We start from the raw sequence: 19,127 nt of genomic DNA on the forward strand, positions 1-19,127 counted from the left end.
ACACTGCTGGTGGGCTGCATTATGGACACTGCTGGTGGGCTGCATTATGGACACTGCTGGTGGGCTGCATTATGGACACTGCTGGTGGGCTACATTATGGACACTGCTGGTGGGCTACATTATGGACACTGCTGGTGGGCTACATTATGGACACTGCTGGTGGGCTACATTATGGACACTGCTGGTGGGCTACATTATGGACACTGCTGGTGGGCTGCATTATGGACACTGCTGGTGGGCTGCATTATGGACACTGCTGGTGGGCTGCATTATGGACACTGCTGGTGGGCTGCATTATGGACACTGCTGGTGGGCTGCATTATGGACACTGCTGGTGGGCTGCATTATGGACACTGCTGGTGGGCTGCATTACGAACACTGCTGGTGGGCTGCATTACGGACACTGCTGGTGGGCTGCATTACGGACACTGCTGGTGGGCTGCATACATGGACACTGCTGAGGAGGATGCATTCATGGGCACTGGTGAGATATCCTTTTGATTTAAAAAAAAAAAAAATGTTCTGAGTTCAAAGCTGTTTATTTTAAATTTAAGCTTTTTTCCTGAAATTTCTCTCCAAATATTGGGGTGCGTGTTATACGCCGGCGCGTGTTATACGCCGATAAATACGGTATGCAATCATGCAACGCTGTACAAAAATGAGATTTCCTTTTTTCCACAAATAGAGCTTTCTTTTGGTGGCATTTGATCACCACTACGGTTTTTATTTTTTGCGCTATAAACATGAAAAGATCGACAATTTTGAGGGGGAAAAAAAACAATCTTTTAACTTTATGCTATAAAATATATCCAATAAAAAAAAAAAGTTAAAAAATGTAAATTTCTTCATAAATTTTGGCCAATATGTATTCTGCTATATATTTTTGGTTAAAACTCCCAATAAAGCATATATTGGTTTGCGCAAAAATTACATCTACAAACTATGGTAAATATTGTGGAATTTTTATTTATTTTCTAGTAGTGGCAGTGATCAGAGACATTGTGTCGGACAATTGGACACTTATTGACACTTTTTGGCAACCAGTGACACCAATACAGTGATCAGTGCTAAAAATATGCACTGTCACTCTACTAATGACACTGGCTAGGAAGGGGTTAAACATCTAGGGCGATCAAAGGGTTAACTGTATGCCTAACCAGTGTTTTGGTGTATGGTGCTCACTTGAAAAACAAACTGAAATCTAGGGGGGGGGGGGGGGAGATTAGTAAAAATAAAATAATAAAATAATGTGGTTGTATACGTGTAAACACCCCCTCTTATAACTGGGGATGTAGCAGTGTTCAGAATTAAGCAAATTAAGCAATTACATTCAAACTCATGTTAAATAGGAGTTGGTACACACCTGCCATCATTTAGCCAGAAGGTTGTACCCCCCTAATGACCCAGGCCATTTTTTGTGATTCGGCACTGCGTTGCTTTAACAATTGCGCAGTTGCGCGACACTGTACCCAAAATACAAATGTCCTTTTATTCCCACAAATAGAGCTTTCTTTTGGGGGTATTTGATCACCTCTGCGGTTTTTAAATGTTGCGCTATAAACAAAAAAGAGCGACAATTTTGAAAGAAAAAAAAAATTTTACGTTCTACTATAAAACATTCCCAAAAAAAAAAAATTTTTTTTTACCAGTTTAGGCTAATTGGGATTCTGCTACATAATTTTGGTAAATAACGAAATCCCAAAAAGCGTATATTATTTGGTTTGTGCAAAAGTTATAGTTTACTATGGGATAGATTCTTTTTGTTGTTTTTATTAGTAATGGCGGCGATCAGCGATTTTTAGCGGGACTGCGACATTGCAGCAGAGAAATCTGACACCAAGTAACACTTTTTGGGGACCAGTGACACCAATACAGTGATCAGTGCTAAATATGCACTGTTACTGTATAAATGACACTGGCAGGGAAGGGGTTAATACTGGGGGTGATCAAGGGGATAAGTGTGCTCCTAAATTGTGCTTACTAACTGTGGGGGGCTCTGTGACAGGGACACAGAAATCGGTGTCTCAGCTATGATCTCATTGTACCTGTCTGACAGGAGAGCCACCTGCCTTGATTACATAGGCAGGCGGCTCTCCTGTCAGTTTCCCTGAAGATTGCGGGAGGCCGGCAGCGATCGCGCAAGCTCCTTCCGCGGTCATGCTCCCGCTGTGTCTAACCACGTAGGTATACGTAATTGCGGCAATCTGCGATTTTTAGCGGGACTGAGACATTGCAGCAGACAGATCGGACCCCTGACATTTTATACACTTTTGGGGGGGGACCAGTGACATTACTACTGTAATCAGTGCTAAAAATATGCACTGTTACTGGAATGATACTGGCAGAGAAGGGGTTAACCTAGGGGTGATCAAAGGGTTAACTGTGAGCCTAGGGGAGTGTGGGAATAGCGGAGACTTGGTTCGACCCCTCACATGACTGGCTGGCCAATATCCAAGGGTATTCGGTGTACCGGAAGGACAGGGTTGGTAAAAGAGGGGGAGGGGTATGTCTCTATGTCAAGAACAATATAAAGGTGCTAGAAAGGAGTGACATTACGGATGGGATGAGCATGGATTTAGAATCTGTGTGGGTTGAACTCGATAGGGAAGAAGATAAGGGAAAAGTAGTTGTGGGGGTTTGCTATAGGCCACCTAACCAAGGGGAGGAGGTAGAGCTGGAATTTTTAGCACTAATAGGTAAAGCGGCAAAACTAGGATCAGTCATCATATTGGGGGACTTCAATTATCCCGACATTGACTGGGAAGAGGGGACTGCACACTCGCATAAGGCCCGGCTATTCACGGAAACCTTACAGGATAACTACATGTCGCAGTTGGTGGATTCCCCTACTAGAGAGAATGCTATCCTGGATCTATTGATCACTAATGACCCAGACATAATCTCGGAGGTAGGAGTCCAGGACAACCTGGGCTCTAGCGATCACAGGATGATCACATTTAGTATAAATAACAATATAAAAAGGCAAGTGGGGAACATAAGAACCCTAAACTTCAGAAGGGCAGACTTTCCAAAATTGTACTCATTGATGGAAAGGGTAAACTGGGACCAAACCCTGGGATCACTGACCACAGAGGAAAAATGGGAATGCTTTAGAACAATATTAAGCAAAGGCATCTTGCAGTGCATTCCTATGGGGAATAAATTTAGAAGAGACAAAGCCAAACCTGGCTGGCTAAACCGTAGCGTTAAAAAACTTATTAGGGGAAAAAAATTGGCCTTCAAGAAATATAAATCAGAGGGCACAGTATCGGCCTTCCAGCAATACAAGGAGGAAAATAAGAAGTGTAAACACGAAATCAAGATGGCTAAAATCAACTTTGAGAGACAAATAGCGGAGGATAGTAAAAAAAACCCAAAGAAATTCTTTAAATATATCAACAGCAAAAAAACTAGGGCAGTGCATATTGCACACATAATTAACGATGATGGGAGGATGGTTACAGAGGACACTGAAAAAGCAACCGTGCTGAATTCTTTTTTCTCGTCAGTTTTTACGCAGGAAAAGGAAGGGTACACTGACCATGACTGTATGGTTAGTAGTAATACACAGGACTTGCCACTATGGCTAACAGAGGGGGAAATCAGGGAAAGACTGGATAAACTTAACACAAACAAATCACCAGGCCCGGATGGCGTACATCCGAGAGTGCTCAAGGAACTCAGTATGGTTATATCTAGACCACTGTTCCTGATCTTTGCTGACAGTATTAGGACAGGAGATGTACCGGGGGATTGGAGGAAGGCTAACGTGATTCCGATATTCAAAAAGGGCCAGAGACATATCCCGGGAAATTATAGGCCTGTCAGTCTGACATCAATAATATGTAAACTTTTGGAGGGGATGATAAGGGACTATATCGTAGAGTATGCTAAAGACAACAACATCATCAGTAGTAACCAGCACGGGTTTACAAATGGGCGTTCTTGTCAAACCAATCTCTTAGCATTCTACGAGGAAGTGAGCTGTGAGCTAGATAGGGGGAGACCAGTGGATGTGGTGTACTTGGATTTCGCTAAGGCGTTTGATACAGTTCCCCACAAGCGCTTAATTTATAAAATAAGGTCTGCAGGTATCGACAGCAGGGTTTGCTCTTGGATACGGAATTGGCTAAAAGGCCGTGTCCAAAGGGTAGTAATAAACAGCGCATACTCAGACTGGTCTGAGGTAGTAAGCGGGGTGCCCCAGGGCTCAGTCCTGGGACCAACCTTGTTCAATTTATTCATAAACAGCATTGAGGAAGGGATCAGTAGTTCGTTATCAGTTTTTGCAGATGACACAAAATTGGCCAGGGCGATAACTGCACAGCATGAAGCAGATATCCTACAGAATGACCTGGACAAAATTACGGAGTGGGCAACGACATGGCAAATGAGGTTTAATGTGGAGAAGTGTAAGGTTTTGCACTTGGGGACCAAAAACATAAAAGCACAATACACGTTAGGAGGGGAACCCTTGGGGGAATCAAAAATGGAGAAAGATTTGGGAGTCTTAGTTGATGATAGATTAGGCAACAGCATGCAATGCCAAGCGGCAGCTTCCAAAGCCAACAGAATATTAGCATGCATAAAGAAAGGGATGTATTCCAGAGATAAGACTATAATCCTTCCACTTTATAAAACTCTGGTCCGACCGCATCTGGAGTATTCTGTCCAGTTCTGGTCGCCAGTCCTCAGGAGGGATGTGTTGGAGCTGGAGAAAGTCCAGAGAAGGGCAACTAAACTGATTAGGGGGTTGGAGGACCTTACCTATGAAGAGCGGCTGCAATCGCTCGATTTATTTTCCCTGGAGAAAAGACGTCTGAGAGGGGACATGATAGCAATTTATAAATATCTTAATGGGGATCTCAGCTTAGAAGAAAAGCTGTTCATTCGAAGGAATTGCATGAGGACTCGAGGACATACAATGCGATTAGAGGAGAAGCGTTTTAACCTCAGGCAACGTGGGGGGTTCTTTACTGTTAGGGCTACAAGATTGTGGAATTGTCTACCACAAGAGGTGGTTTCTGCGGGTAGTATGGTGACTTTCAAAAGACTCTTAGACTTACATCTCAAGGATCAGGAGATTGAGGGCTATGTTAGATGATTACAGTCACACACACCTACACAGGTTGAACTGGATGGACTATTGTCTTTATTCAACCTCGCCTACTATGTAACTATGTAAACTAATTGAGGGGGGATGGACTTGCGAAAAAATCCTAGAGACCTGTTATCCTATATAGAAGGATCACAGGCGCTCTGTGATCATTTCAGAGAGAACAGTCGGCTGTGTTTACAACAGCCGACCGGTGTTCTCTCTTAGCATCTGTGCTGCCTATTAGGGGGTGGAGCACGTCGGGGTGGCACGCGCTCCACCCCTGGAGCGCTGCTACGAAACGGCGTACAGGTACGGCGATTCGCACAGCCGAGCCTGCCTGCCGCAGTATATATGCAGGGGGCGGTCGGCAACTGGTTGCAGGAATATCTGGCAAGTAATGGCTGTGTGGTACATGTAACAATTATCTCCCGTATTCTTCATATGTCTGGGCTATGGGGTAGAGAGGCAAGACCGAAGCCTTTTCTTTTCTTACGAAGAAAAACATCCAAGCCTGGCTAAGTTTGGCAAAATCACATCCGAAGTCACCTAAAAGCATGTGGGAAAATGTGTTATGGTCTGATGAAAACAAGGTAGAACTTTTTGGCCATAATTACAAAAGATATGTTTGGCGCAAAAACAACACTGCACATCACCAAAAGAATACCATACCCACAGTGAAGCATGGTGGTGGCAGCATCATGGTTTGGGGCTGTATTTATTCAGCTGGAACAGGGGCCTTAGTCCAGGTAGAGGGAATTATGAACAGTTCCAAATACCAGTCAATATTTGCACAAAACCTTCAGGCTTCTGCTACAAAGCTGAACATGAAGGAACTTCATCTTTCAGCATGACAACAACCCAAAGCATACATCGGAATCAAGGAATGGCTTCACCAGAAGATGATTAAAGTTTTGGAATGGCAAAGCCAGAGCCCAGACATGAACCGGATTGAAAATCTGTGGGGTGATCTGAAGAGGGCTGTGCACAGGAGAGTCCCTCACAATCTGACAGATTTGGAGTGTTTTTGCAAAGAAGAGTGGGCAAATATTGCCAAGTCAAGATGTGCCATGCTGATAGACTCATACCAAAAAAGACTGAGTGCTGTAATAAAATTTAAAAGGTGCTTCAACAAAGTATTATTTTAAGGGGTTGCATACTTATGCAACCATATTTAATATAATAAGTTTATTGTTTTTACTTCCCTCCACCTAAAAGATTTCAGTTTGTTCAACTGAGTTGTACAGTTTATGGGTCACATTTAGGCCCCTTTCACACAAACGATCCGATCAGATATGCCTGTCAGTTTTTTAGGCGGACCTGATCGGATTCTCCATGCATCCCTATGAGGCAGTGGATGTCAGCGGAGACATCTCCGCTGACACCCGCTGCTATCCGATTCCAATCCTGTCCGTGAAATCTGGACGGATGGAAACCCTATTTTCCAACCGTCCAGGGGATGATATCGTATGAGAACGGACATGCTGACCGTTCTCATCCGATTCCCCCATAGAGAACAGCGGGGATCTGACACAGTGAACGGAGATGGAGCTGTCATCCATCTGCTCAGCGGGGATCGGCGGATCGATCCCCCGCTAAGCAGTACGGAGTCCACCAACAGAGGCGGACCGGGTAAAAGGACCCTAAAAAGGTACAAAAAGTTCTGAAATAATTTATCTTTGTCTCATTTTTTTACATCACAGAAACCTGACATTTTAACAGGGGTGTATAGACTTTTTATATCCAATATATATTATAATAATAATATACATGGATTTGGGTTATTTTTACCAAAGAAATGCAGCAGAATAAATTTTAACTTAGATGCCTGAAGAAAGATTTGCTAAATTTTATAACAGAATTTTAGAACAGAAACAAAGAAAAAAAAACTTTTTTTCTAACATTCTCTGTTAGTTAAAAAAAAAAAAAAAAAAGAAAATATCTAGTGATGATTAACTACAAACAGAAGAAAGCTCTACCTCAAAGAATGATAAAAAAAAAAATGTTTGGGTACAGTGTTGCATGCCTGAGTAATTGCCATTCAAAGTTTGACAGCGCTGAGATCTGAAAATTGGCCTGGGCAGGAAGGAAGTGAAAGTGTCCAATATAGACGTGGTTAAAATTACACTTAACTACAAGATTTCAGTTAAATACATGTACTATAAAAGTGAAATACCTCATTTTCATTTTGTGATGTATTTTGCAAGCAGGGCAAACAGCAAATGCACATTCTGTAACCTGAAAAGACATACATAGTGAATATTTAATGAATGAAAAAAGAACAGCAACATTTTCATTAGGGTAAAAAATTACTCCATAACTATTAAGATAAATAAGAAACAACGGTCAATCATTGCGCTGACTGCTCTAAACACCTGCAAGGGGTCAGTATGCACGCATGTTCCCAAAACCTGGTCTACCAGCAGTGAACACTTTCCAGGTAATCTTACATATCCGCAGCTTGGGTAACAGGCTTTTTAGCCATGCATTTCTACCACCTGTGGATCTATCCAAAATCAGTAGCGAACTACGTAAAAAAAAAAAAATTTATAAATAAATCATTTAATTTTTCTTTTTGTTTTTTTTTTTTTTAATACGACTATCTTAAACCTAATGTGTTTGCTACAACATTTACATTTCAAAACTCTAAAGATTAGGTAGAATTTTTTTTTAATTTTAAATAATCATTGCAAAAAATTAAACGGTTTCTAATATATCCTTAATCACTTACTGACCCTGGCTTTTTCTGACATTTGTTGTATACAGGTAACAATCTTTATTTTTTCCTAGAAAATCACTTAGGAACCCCCAAACATTATTTATTTTTTAGCAGAGACCCTAGAGAATAAAATGGTGGTCCTTGCAATATTTTATGTCACACTCTTTTTGCGCAGTGGTCTTTCAAAACGCATTCTTTTTTTTTGTTTAAATACACTTTAAATACATAGATACCCAATGTGTCATGCTTTAAAATTGCACACACTTGTGGAATAATGACAAACTACAGTATTAATACGCCATAGGCGATACTTTAAAAATGTTTACAGGTTACAGAGGGGATCTAGACCTAGAATTATTGCTCTTGCCCTAACGATCGCAGCATTACCTCAAGTGTGGTTTGAACACCATTTACATATGCGGGTGCGAATAACATATGTGCTCGTTTCTGTGCACAAGCTCGTAACATCCCTTGTAATAGAAATGAGCATGACAGGTCCTCTTTTTTGAGAGCTATGGGGTCAAAAAATACCCCAGATCTCTCATTTACCTTTCAAAGAAAAAAAATCCCTTGTTTATGCCCAAGGCAGGGAATTGACGTCTGATGTTTCTCCAGTCCTCCAAGGGCATAGAGCTAAGTGGGTAGAGATATATAGGTGGTATGGCGCTCATAGATAATGCAGAGGAATATATAATAACAATACAGTAAGGAGTGGTATGTCTTAAATGAATGGCCAGGACAATATTCAGCGTGTTGTTAGGGGCTGTACTGACAATTAGCACAAGGTGGGGATTATATGTCCATTGTGCAAGTCTCTGAGGATAAAAGGGAAATAAATGGCCTAGAATCCAATAAAGGATAAGCAGATACGGGGTGGATCCAAGGATGGATAGATGGATGGATGGGTCACAAGGCACTCAGGGCTGCTGTCCGGGAGAGTGAAGTCGACTCTGAGCAGTAGATAAAGAGGCGCTTCCCTCTTCTTTTTATAGAGCTAAGTGGGGGCTGTCTTTCCCTCACTTGGCTTCCTGCCTAGCCATCAGCTGCACTGGATCAGTTCCCATCTTACCGACAGCTCCGGTAAGCTTCGGAACGACCGGGAAGTGGCAGGAGGGGGGTACCTCTCCCACAGCCTCCAAAAGTGATCATGTGGCAAAACCGCTGCTGGGAACGCTTTTTTTTTTTTAATCAAACCGGTTCTTTATTGAACATAAATGTACAAACATCAAAAAGAGGGTAATGCAATAACTGACAAGGCAGTAAAAGTTGGTAAAGATACATCTGGACATGTGGATTATAAAGGCAGATATAAAACACATCCGGAACGAACAGCATAGGCATGAAACATCTGTGTGACACTACAATTCAAGGAGACTAGTGATTCACAACAAACAGCGGGTAGACAAAACAATGGTTCAGTATACGGGGAGGTAGTCTCGAATTCAAGGACACGTCTCCGAGGACTGAATCCACCTGTCCCATATCTTATTAAATTTCGTGGGACAGCCAAAATGTGCATATAGTAGTTTCTTGTAGGGTATAGTGTCATTAACCTCCCTGAGCCAGTCATGGAAAGTAGGGGGTCTGTCTCGCATCCAACGTCTCGCAATCATTTTCCGGGCTGAGAATAAAGTTTCATGTAGAAAAATGGTAGTAAATTTATTCATGCTGGTATCAGGGAAGATCCCCAATAAACACGGTTTGGGGAACGAGAGAGGGGAACCCATAGTGTCGTGTAGGAATTTAACAACTTGAGCCCAGTAGCCCTAGATTTCCGGGCAACTCCAAATCAAATGGTAGAAAGTCCCCATTCACGTCCACAAATAGGGCAGATGCCAGAGGCGTCCTGTCATTATTTGGCTGTCAAAAGGGGAGTAAGGTAAGCATGATGAAGTATTTATAGTTGCATAAGGCAGTCAGACAGTTTAGGGGAGACTAATTTACAGGCATCCAGAGCGTCACTCCACTCGTCATCCTCCAAGTCACCCACATCCTCCTCCCACTTAGATTTAGGTGCATAGGCAAGGACCGTGGAAGCAGACTCATGTAGCATGGTGTATAGGATCGAGATGAGGTGGCTAAGTTCTGAGCAGCTTACCACTTCCAGCACAGGGATCGGGGACAGAGTAGGGTGCGGCTGGGGAAACTGTGCTCGAAATACGTGATGGATCTGAAGGTATCGAAAGTACATGTAGCGAGGAAGATTGAATTGACCGGAGAGGGACTCAAAGCTTCTAACGGTGACATTTGTGAGAATATGAGACAAGAAGATGACCCCGTGCTGGACCCACACACGCACATCCAGAATAGATTGGAATTCAGCAAGGGAAGCATTATACCATAATGGGGTGTAGTCATGGACAAGTAGGGAGAGCAAGTTTGCTAGAGACAACGTCCCATAGCCGACGGTAATGATACAGCATCGAGTTTCGACTGTCCCGGTTCTCCGCCCCTCGAAGGCCCGTAACAATTAGCGATAGTGGATCAGTGTGTGAGTCCCGAACGGTGCTAGGAGAGCCAAGAATCTATCCCTGTCAGAGGAGTTAAAAATGGGAAAAATGGGATAACTGTGCCACAAGGTAATGTAAATTAAAGTCAGGAAGGGCCGTCCCCCCTAGAGTGGTAGAGTTCTTCAGTTTCCGCCAAGACAGTTTATGTCTGGAGGATCCCCAGATAACTGGTTTGAGGAGAGAGTCCAACTGAAGAAAGTAGCGAAGTGGAAGATAGATCGGAGAATGCCACAGTACATAAAGCAACTTGGGGAGCAACACCATTTTTATCAAATTAACCCGGCCCATTACCCACGTTTGAGTCCGCGCTTTAACCATGGTCAGGAGAGGTAGCAGGTTATCAGAGATATAATCCGATGGCTTAGCCGTAACTTGAACCCCTAAATATTTAATGCGGTCCACTCTGCATAAGGGGAATTCGGGGCTTTGAGGAAACAACATTATATCATCAATGGGTAGAATTTGGGACTTATCCCAGTTAATTTTCAAGCCCTAGAATTGACCGTAAAGTCCAATTAGGGATAGAGCAGTATGTAGAGAGGCCCCCGGGTCAGCGAGAAACAATAAGGTATCATCGGCGTACATTCCAATTTCCTCTTCCAGGGCACCAGCGCGAAGGCCACTGATACCCGGGTGAGCCCGAATCGCAATGGCCAGAGGCTCTGCCGCCAAGGCATACAAAAGCGGGGACAGTGGGCAGCCCTGACGCATCCCCCTGCTAAGGGGAAAGCTGGCTGATGTCCAACCATTGGCCAGCACCCTGGCCACTGGGGCCTGATACAGTACCTGTACCCAGCGGACAAAACGTGGGCCAAAGCCATAACCCTCTAGACATTTCCATTCCACCGAGTCAAAAGCCTTGGCGGTGTCCAAGGACACCACCACCCTGGCTCCCGAGTTATCATGAGTGGCCTGTAGATTTATGAATAAGCGTCTCAAATTAAAAGAGGTGTTCCTACCCGGCATGAATCCCGATTGGTCAGTATGGATCAAAGAAAGGATAACTTTGTTAACCCAAATGGACAAAAGTTTTGCTAAAATTTTGACATCTACCTGTAAGAGAGAAATGGGACGGTAGGACTCAGGGCGCTGCGGATCCTTACCAGGCTTAGGTATCAGAATTATAAGGGCCTCCTGCATGGCTGGGGGTAACGTAAAGGTGTCAAAAATATTCTCGAACAATGATAACAGGCGTGGCACCAGGTCCTCGGCATAGGAGGAATAAAATTCTATCGGGAGGCCTTCCAGGCCGGGTGATTTAGCTCTCGAGAACTGTGATATGGCATCCTTGATTTCCTCCGCCGTAAGCGGGGCTTCCAACAACTCCACCTGCTCATCCGTCAATTGGGGAAATACAACGGAGTCCAGAAAAGCAGTCATCAGAGAATCATCCGCCGGAGCAGTGGAAGTATAGAGATCCTGGAAAAATACCCGAAACAAAATTATTGGATCGCCCTGTGTCGAGCACAAACTGATCACTACAGGGGGCCTATCCTCACAATGCACCAAATAGGCTAGTAGCTTACCCGCCCGTTCCCCGTGCTCAAACAATTTTTGTTTCTGGAAAAATAGCTTCCGCGGAGCCCTGTCATAGTCTAACTGTGCCACAACTCTAGTGACAAGTTTGAGTTGAGCAGCGCCCTCCAGTGTCCGAGCCGTCTGAAAGGCCTGCTCCGCAGCGGTCAGATTGCCTACAACCGAGCCTTCCACAGTCAAAGAGTCGGCTTTGATTTTCTTTATAACGGTTGTTAATTGCGACCAAACATGGAGTTTAAATGTCTCCCATACCACCGACGGAGAGGCAGAACGGTCATTATCGGCAAAAAATTGCCTCCAGACAGACGCCATGTCCGCCTCCTCAGGAAGAAGCCCAAGCCAATGCGGGTTGAGCCTCCATGCCGGGAGGGGACGATCCTGGCTAAACTCAATCCGACAGGCCACGAGCCGAGAATCCAGCATCCAGCAGGCGTGGGAGAAGGGAGGGGGAGACCAAAATATAGTCTATACAAGTCATGGATTGACGAGCAGAGGAGTAGCAGGAATAGGCCCGCTTGTCGAGGTACCAAACTCTCCAGGTGTCAAACAGGTTAAATTCTGTCAACAGTCTAGCAAATCTGGTCGAGGTAGGTAACGGGGAAGACGGGGGTACTGTATGCAGTCTGTCTAAGCTGGGGTTCAGGGTATTGTTAAAATCTAACCAGAGAACTGGAATGTGGGGATTCGACGTCATGAAATCCAGGTCCTCCATAAGGATGGTGGACGAGAGGGGGGGGGGGGGGGGGGGCACAAAATGCCATAAGCAGGAAGGGCTCCCCATATATCTTCACAGAGAGAAATACAAATCTACCCTGGGGGTCTACTAGGGATCCCCGAAGCTCAAAATGCACAGACTTGGCCACCAGTATGGCCACTCCCCGAGAATGGGAAGTGAACATGAAATGGAACGTCCAGCCAATCCACGGGCGACGGAGTGCCAGCTGAAGCCGGCCCTCAAGGTGGGTCTCTACCAGCACCACCACATCTGGACGTTCCACATTAAGAATTTAAGCTGGGCCATTGAGTTCCAGGGGTGTCAAACTGTACCGGAGCCTCGGGGGTCTCGTTCGACCCGCAGAAAAAGAAAACTTGAATTGCCTAGAAAAGTTAACCGTAGTTAGGTATAAAGACAGCTGTTCCACTAGTAATGCAAATAGACGTGTAAAACATAACAAAACAGGTAACATACATTCCCATGAATACTGATCAGTTATGGACAATAACTAAAAGAAATCCTCCCACCCCGCCCTGCACCAACCCAAACATGTGCGGGCATATAAGTCCCAAATCCAACCACAACAGAACCCGGACCTCACAGGCAGAAAAAAAAACAGCAATAAAAAAGGAGGAGAAAGGTCCGGCATAGGAAAACAACAAACAGAACATGGTCCTCCACTGGCCACTAGGGATGTAATGATATCAAAATCTCACAGTACGATACAATTTTGATATTGACCTCACGGTACGATATTTATTGCGATATTGTGGAAAAGCTCACGGTATTGAAAGAGGAAGTAAACTCTGCCCATCAAAAGCTTCTTCTTAATAAAGATAGTACAGTAAGGCTTTAGAAACTATTCTGCATTAATGTTATACCCCTTCATATGTCTCTTACTTGTTTTTTAGTGTTTAGTAAAATCTTCCGGTTTGTGAGAAGCCAGCGCCATGACAGCAAATGTCTTCTGACTCTACTTCCGCCCTTTCTTCTTGTCCTGGCTGTAATCTCACACATGCTCAGTAATCACTTATTCAAGCCTCGTTTTAGTGGCAGTTACTATGGCAACAGAGTCGGCTCTCAGCTCCTATTTGCTGTACTGTGCAGCTGACATTTACACCCCCTGTGACGTTGCGAGTCACATGGGGTGTTTCAGGAACTAGTGAAAGGAAAATCTCGCAGTATCTCAGTCCAGTGCCGTAGATGGGAAATGTCAGAGCCACGGCATGTAATGAAAGGACTGACGACATGATGAGCGTCCGTAAACAGAGGAATATCTGCGCATGCGCAGGCGACGTCAGGAAAAGAAAAAGGACAGATTACAAGAGAAAGGAGAAGGTTAGAATGATCGAGACACGACCACGACGATATTGAGACACGTTTACCACCGCGATAGCGCGGTATCGTCAATATCGTTACATCCCTACTGGCCACACAGACAGTGGAGGAGTGGTTGGTACGCGGCTCTGTCTACCACAGAGCCCACGGGCGAAACTTCGCTGGGTAGCAAGGCACATTCATAGGAATAGGATATATTGCTGCACTACTAAAATTCAAAACATCAAGATAATAACATCAAATATAAAATCTTTAGGCTGCATTCACACATGAGCGTAGTGTTTTACTGCATTTTTTAACCGCGATTTTCCCGCGATTTTTACCGCGATTTTCAGGCGTTTTTTTCAGGCGTTTTTGGAGGCAGGCATTGACATCTATCAAAATCGCTGGTAATCAGCTCAAAAAGAAGCTCATGTACTTTTTTCAGCTACAGGCGTTTTGCAAAACGCTCAGATGTGAACAGGGGCCATTTAAATTAATGGGGTTTTACTTGTTGGGCGTTTTGGAACTTTTTTTGAGCATTTTTGGAGCTGAAAAACACTCAAACGCCCAGGTGTGAATGGAATAAAAACAGATCAAAGATAGATATAAAAAAACAATGTAGCGCTAATCCTCAGCAACAACTGTAAAAGAGACTGAACATGAACAGTCCATAAAAAGTCCCAAATGATCAGATGAGTGATAATACAGGTCCGTGATACCACCACCAAACACCCAGTTCACACTGTCCCTTACCGGATGGGTTTGATCCCCATGACAGATCTCAGATAGCCAAATAAATTCTGTGAGGGCCCAGGATGGTACTCCTCCTATCCAGCAATCTCCAGGCAGGTATTCAAACATGGGTATAGGGCGTTAGGGCGGTACTTGCGGTCATGCTCGCACACACGAAGGAGACGCGGCGGCCATCTTTTCGGTGGTTTGCTGTAGGAACAAGCGGAACATGCTGGAGTAGATTGCTTTTTGCCTGATATGCTCGATTTCACTTCATGTTTTTAAGTGTTTTTAATCCCTTTGATTTCTGAGTAAATAAATTATATGGTCTGCGCTATGATGCTGCCCTGCTTTCTTATTTTATACCCATGTTTGAATACCTGCCTGGAGATTGCTGGATAGGAGGAGTACCATCCTGGGCCCTCACAGAATTTGTTTGGCTATCTGAGATCTCTGTCATGGGGATCAAACCCATCCGGTAAGGGACAGTGTGAACTGGGTGTTTGGTGGTGGTATCACGGACCTGTATCATCACTCATCTGATCATTTGGGACTTTTCATGGACTGTTCATGTTCAGTCTCTTTTACAGTTGTTGCTGAGGATTAGCGCTACATTGTTTTTTTATAACATTCATAGGAATAGCTAGAAAACCAGAGTAAAAGGGCAAGAATAGGAGCGGAAAAAGGGAAGAAAACCCAGAAAATAGGGAGATAAAAGGAAAGGAAGGAGGAGAAAGAAAGAAAAATGAGGAGAAAACATAAGAAGAAGAGAGGGCCAGAGCCCACCGGCCAAGAGCAAGAGGTAAGGTTATCCAGCATCCCGCACAGAGCCACAAAAGGAGAGAGTGGAGAAGTTGGGTAGGAGCAAGGAGAAAGAAAAGAGGGAGAAGCGAGAAGAAGTAGAAGAGGAGGAAGAAACCGAGGCAGGTTGGAGAAGAGCAAGGTCCTCCTCCAGACTAGGTGAAAGGAGAGGATGGCAAGCAAACTGTGCAGAATGCAAAGTGGAAAATCCAGTCTGGGATGCAAGCAGTCACAGGTGCCATCCGATCAGGGGTTCAGTATGCACTTGTCTCTAGAAAGTTGCCAGGCAGGATGAAATTCAGGTGATGCAGCCATCTTCGGGTAGTAGAGTAGAAGCAAGTACAGAGATCAGTTCCGGGTTTCCAGGCGTTCCAGCCATGAAATCGCAGCTTCAGGGTCATCAAAAAAATGAACTCCGTCCTCACTCTCAACTCTCAGGCGAGCAGGAAACAATATAGCATATTTAATGTTCTTGACGCGGAGCCTGCGTTTGGCTTCAAGAAAAGATTTGCGCTTCTTTTGCACTTCGGCCGAGAAATCGGGGAAGATCGCAATCCTTCCATTCCCAAAAGGAATATTGCCCTTCTCTCTGTTCAGCCTTAGGATGGTGTCTCTATCTCTATAGTTGAGCAACTTAGCGATAAAAGTGCGAGGGGGTGCTCTCTGGGGAGGGGGTCTCCCTGATAAACGATGGGCAAGTTCCACTGTAAATGTGGGGGAGAAGGCTGCACGCCCATAGGTATCAATCAGGAGGCGCTCCAGAAAGTCTGCAGGATCCCTACCCTCTGCCCCCTCAGAAAGGCCTATCAGCCGGACATTGCAGCGCCTCAGTCGGTTTTTCTGTTTTCCATGTCATCTTGTTTAGTCAGTAGCTGGCTCACCTGGAGTTGAAGATGATCAGAGGCATGCTGCAGGGGGGGCAGGGAATCCTCCACACCGCTGATCCTGTGTTCGGCCTCCCCAACCCAATCCCGCAGCTTTTGCTGGTCCTGATGAATCAGGGAGATGTCCACCTTGACTTCCTCTATCTTAGCCGTAAGGGATGCCTGGCAGATGGAGATCGCGTCCAGTACACGGACAGTGTCGGCGCCCGTTGTGCTCCCCTCCGCTCCCGCCTCAGTGCCATCTTGGGAGGAGGTGTCCTTATCCTGTTGGCGGTATTTGTCGAGTTTTGCCAGGGTATCAGTCGGCTTCTTCGGCGGCGACATGGCACAAGAGGTGCTAGGGCACAGGTACGTTGCGGTGGACCCAGAATTATGGCTCGGGGTGCAGGATGAGATAGGTAAAGTATGATCAGCCAGCGGAGCTCTGGTCTCTAGCTTCCTACTTCATGCCGCTCCAGGCCACGCCCCCCCCCCCCCCCCCCCTGCTGGGAAAACTGTTATCTGAAAGCTGGCCGCCTAAATGAAAAAAAAGATACAGGGGATACGCAGGCGCTAGAGCTTGCCTTTTACTGAAAAGATTATCTTCAAAACAAAACAATGTAACATTCATAAAAACACAGAAGTTAGAATTAGTGCCGGTTCACATTTCTGCGATGCGGGAACGCTGCGAATATACAGCGCGTTCCCGCATCTAATCCACAACCCTAGCAGTTCACACTGCCATATGCGATATGCTGGGGGTGTCAATTAATAGTTAACGACACCCCCAGATCAGATCGCATATCGAAGTGCGATCTGAAAGTTCGCACAGAATCGGATCGCACTAGTGTGAACCACCATGCGCGATCCGATTCTGCTGCGGACCAAAAAAAGGTTCTGTGCGTGTTGGGTGCGAATTCAGCCATACAAACTGTATAGCTGGATTTGCACCGCACAGAGATCGCATGTAATTTTAGGAGCAGTGCGCTCCGATTTACATGCGATCTCAGTCATCACAGAAATGTGCACTTATAGTCAAAATCTATGGCACTCTCCACTAGGTCTCCCCAACTCCTACAAAAAAAGAAAAACAGAGCTTAGGCCAAACTTTTCCCTTCAGGAGCCCTTTAAAAACACATTATTCTTGCTGTGTTTGCCTTTCTTTTTTGCTGGCTGAGTAACATTGTGCCTGCACAAGGGAGCTGAACAGACCTCTCAGGACTGCCCTAACATAAGTTTAATTATAAATGTGAATGGTTTTACAAGGCAAGGGTTCACAAATAGTTTAATCGTTTAGCTTAAAATACACCAGAACAATACAGAGATTAATCGTTTAGCTTAAAATACACCAGAACCATACAGAGAGCAGGATGAAAAAAAACGCAGGGCACAATTTTAGTGAAAAGTAAAGTTAAAGCAGTTCTAAAAAGGCCGAAGGTTTTTATCCCACAGCAGCAGCAACATTGGCTCCCACTGCTGTCAAAGTCAGTTAGCCAATGAGGGGAGAGAGGTTGCGGCGCCAAACCGCAGCTCCGTGTCTGAAGGAACACACACAGAGGTGCGGCTCAGGTGCCCCCATAGCAAGCTGCTTGCTGTGGGGGCACTTGACAGGAGGGAGGGGCCAGAAGCTCTAGCGAGAGACCCGAGAAGAGGAGATTCTAGGCTGCTCTGTGCAAAACCACTGCAAGTATAAAATGTTTGGTATTTTAAAAGAAAAAAAAAAAAAAAAAGAGACTTTAGTTTCACTTTAACGCTTCATCTTTCGTTTAGATCAACTCCCCTAATCTCCCAACATCCCTAATGGTCAGTGAGGTTGTCCTTCACATTAAAAGGGTCTACAATAATATAGGAGAGGGTGTACCCAAGTACAGCTTTTATAGGAGAAGTCAATATGTTGTATGTAATTTCAGCAGTCTAAATCTCGGCTTATGCATGTTTGAATTGCCAAAGTTTATGACATGTTTAATTTGGGGAAAAAAGGAAGAAAAGAAAATGCCATTAAATATCAGCCAGTATCAGACGAGTGCAATATCTGATCCTGAGAGGTGTTAATTGCAACTTAAAGTACTAGGTACCCTGCATTTGCCTTGTAATATACATATACAAGCCAGAGGGTAAGAATCCAAAAGGTTGAACTGGCTATTGCCCAAGCTCTCCAGAGTGGAGCATAAATATGGAGGCCTGAATTTAAAGCCAAGAAGCCTATTAAATGAAAAACCTACATTAAAGAGACCCTGTCACCAACAATTTTTGCAGGTAAAAGCTCAGGAATTTTATGAATTTTAAATGCTCACTTATAGGGTTTTAAGTCATAAAACTTGCAAACTTGATAGAAACAGGACTACTTTAGGAAGAGTAATTTCCTTAGCACATCCCCCTCCCCTTCTTGCAAACCACAGCCTTTTCTTCTAGGAGTAACAAGCAGTATTAGACGTATCAGAACTCCATAGAAAGATGGATTCTGTGTCCGTCAAACTTAGAGAAATGGATTTTAAGGTAAGTACAAAAATCCAATTTTCTCTTTCGCTCATTAACGGACAAAGCGCTCCATAAATCATAACTACTGGGACGTCCAAAAGCAGTGCCAAAAGGAAAATGAGGGGTGGGAAAAATAATCCAAGGCTAAACATAAGAGCCCCGTAACTGGGACACAGAAGCCGCGTCTGAAAAATAAAAGTTTAAAGAAAAACACCCCTCAAGAGGGAAATGCCCCTCTTAAAACACAGCTTGCAGAACTTTGTGGCCAAAAGAAGCATCCGCAGATGCCAAAGTATCTACCTTATAGAATTTAGTGAAAGTATGCACCGACGACCAAGTGGCCACCTTGCAAACTTGC

At 44.5% G+C, this 19,127-nt stretch overlaps 1 protein-coding gene across 4 annotated transcripts in view; it reads right to left on the reverse strand.

Moving 5' to 3' along the window:
- TRMT1L (tRNA methyltransferase 1L) overlaps positions 1-19,127 on the reverse strand; it is a 313,438-nt gene that overhangs the window by 216,229 nt on the left and 78,082 nt on the right. For all 4 annotated transcript variants that reach the window (XM_082272088.1, XM_082272087.1, XM_082272089.1 and 1 more), the window contains one exon: positions 7,272-7,333. In XM_082272088.1, the coding sequence (XP_082128214.1) occupies positions 7,272-7,333 (62 nt within the window). The remainder of the gene's footprint in view (positions 1-7,271; positions 7,334-19,127) is intronic.

Source organism: Pelophylax lessonae (assembly GCF_965119305.1).
Source record: "Pelophylax lessonae genome assembly, chromosome: 11".
Taxonomy (NCBI): Eukaryota; Metazoa; Chordata; class Amphibia; order Anura; family Ranidae; genus Pelophylax; species Pelophylax lessonae.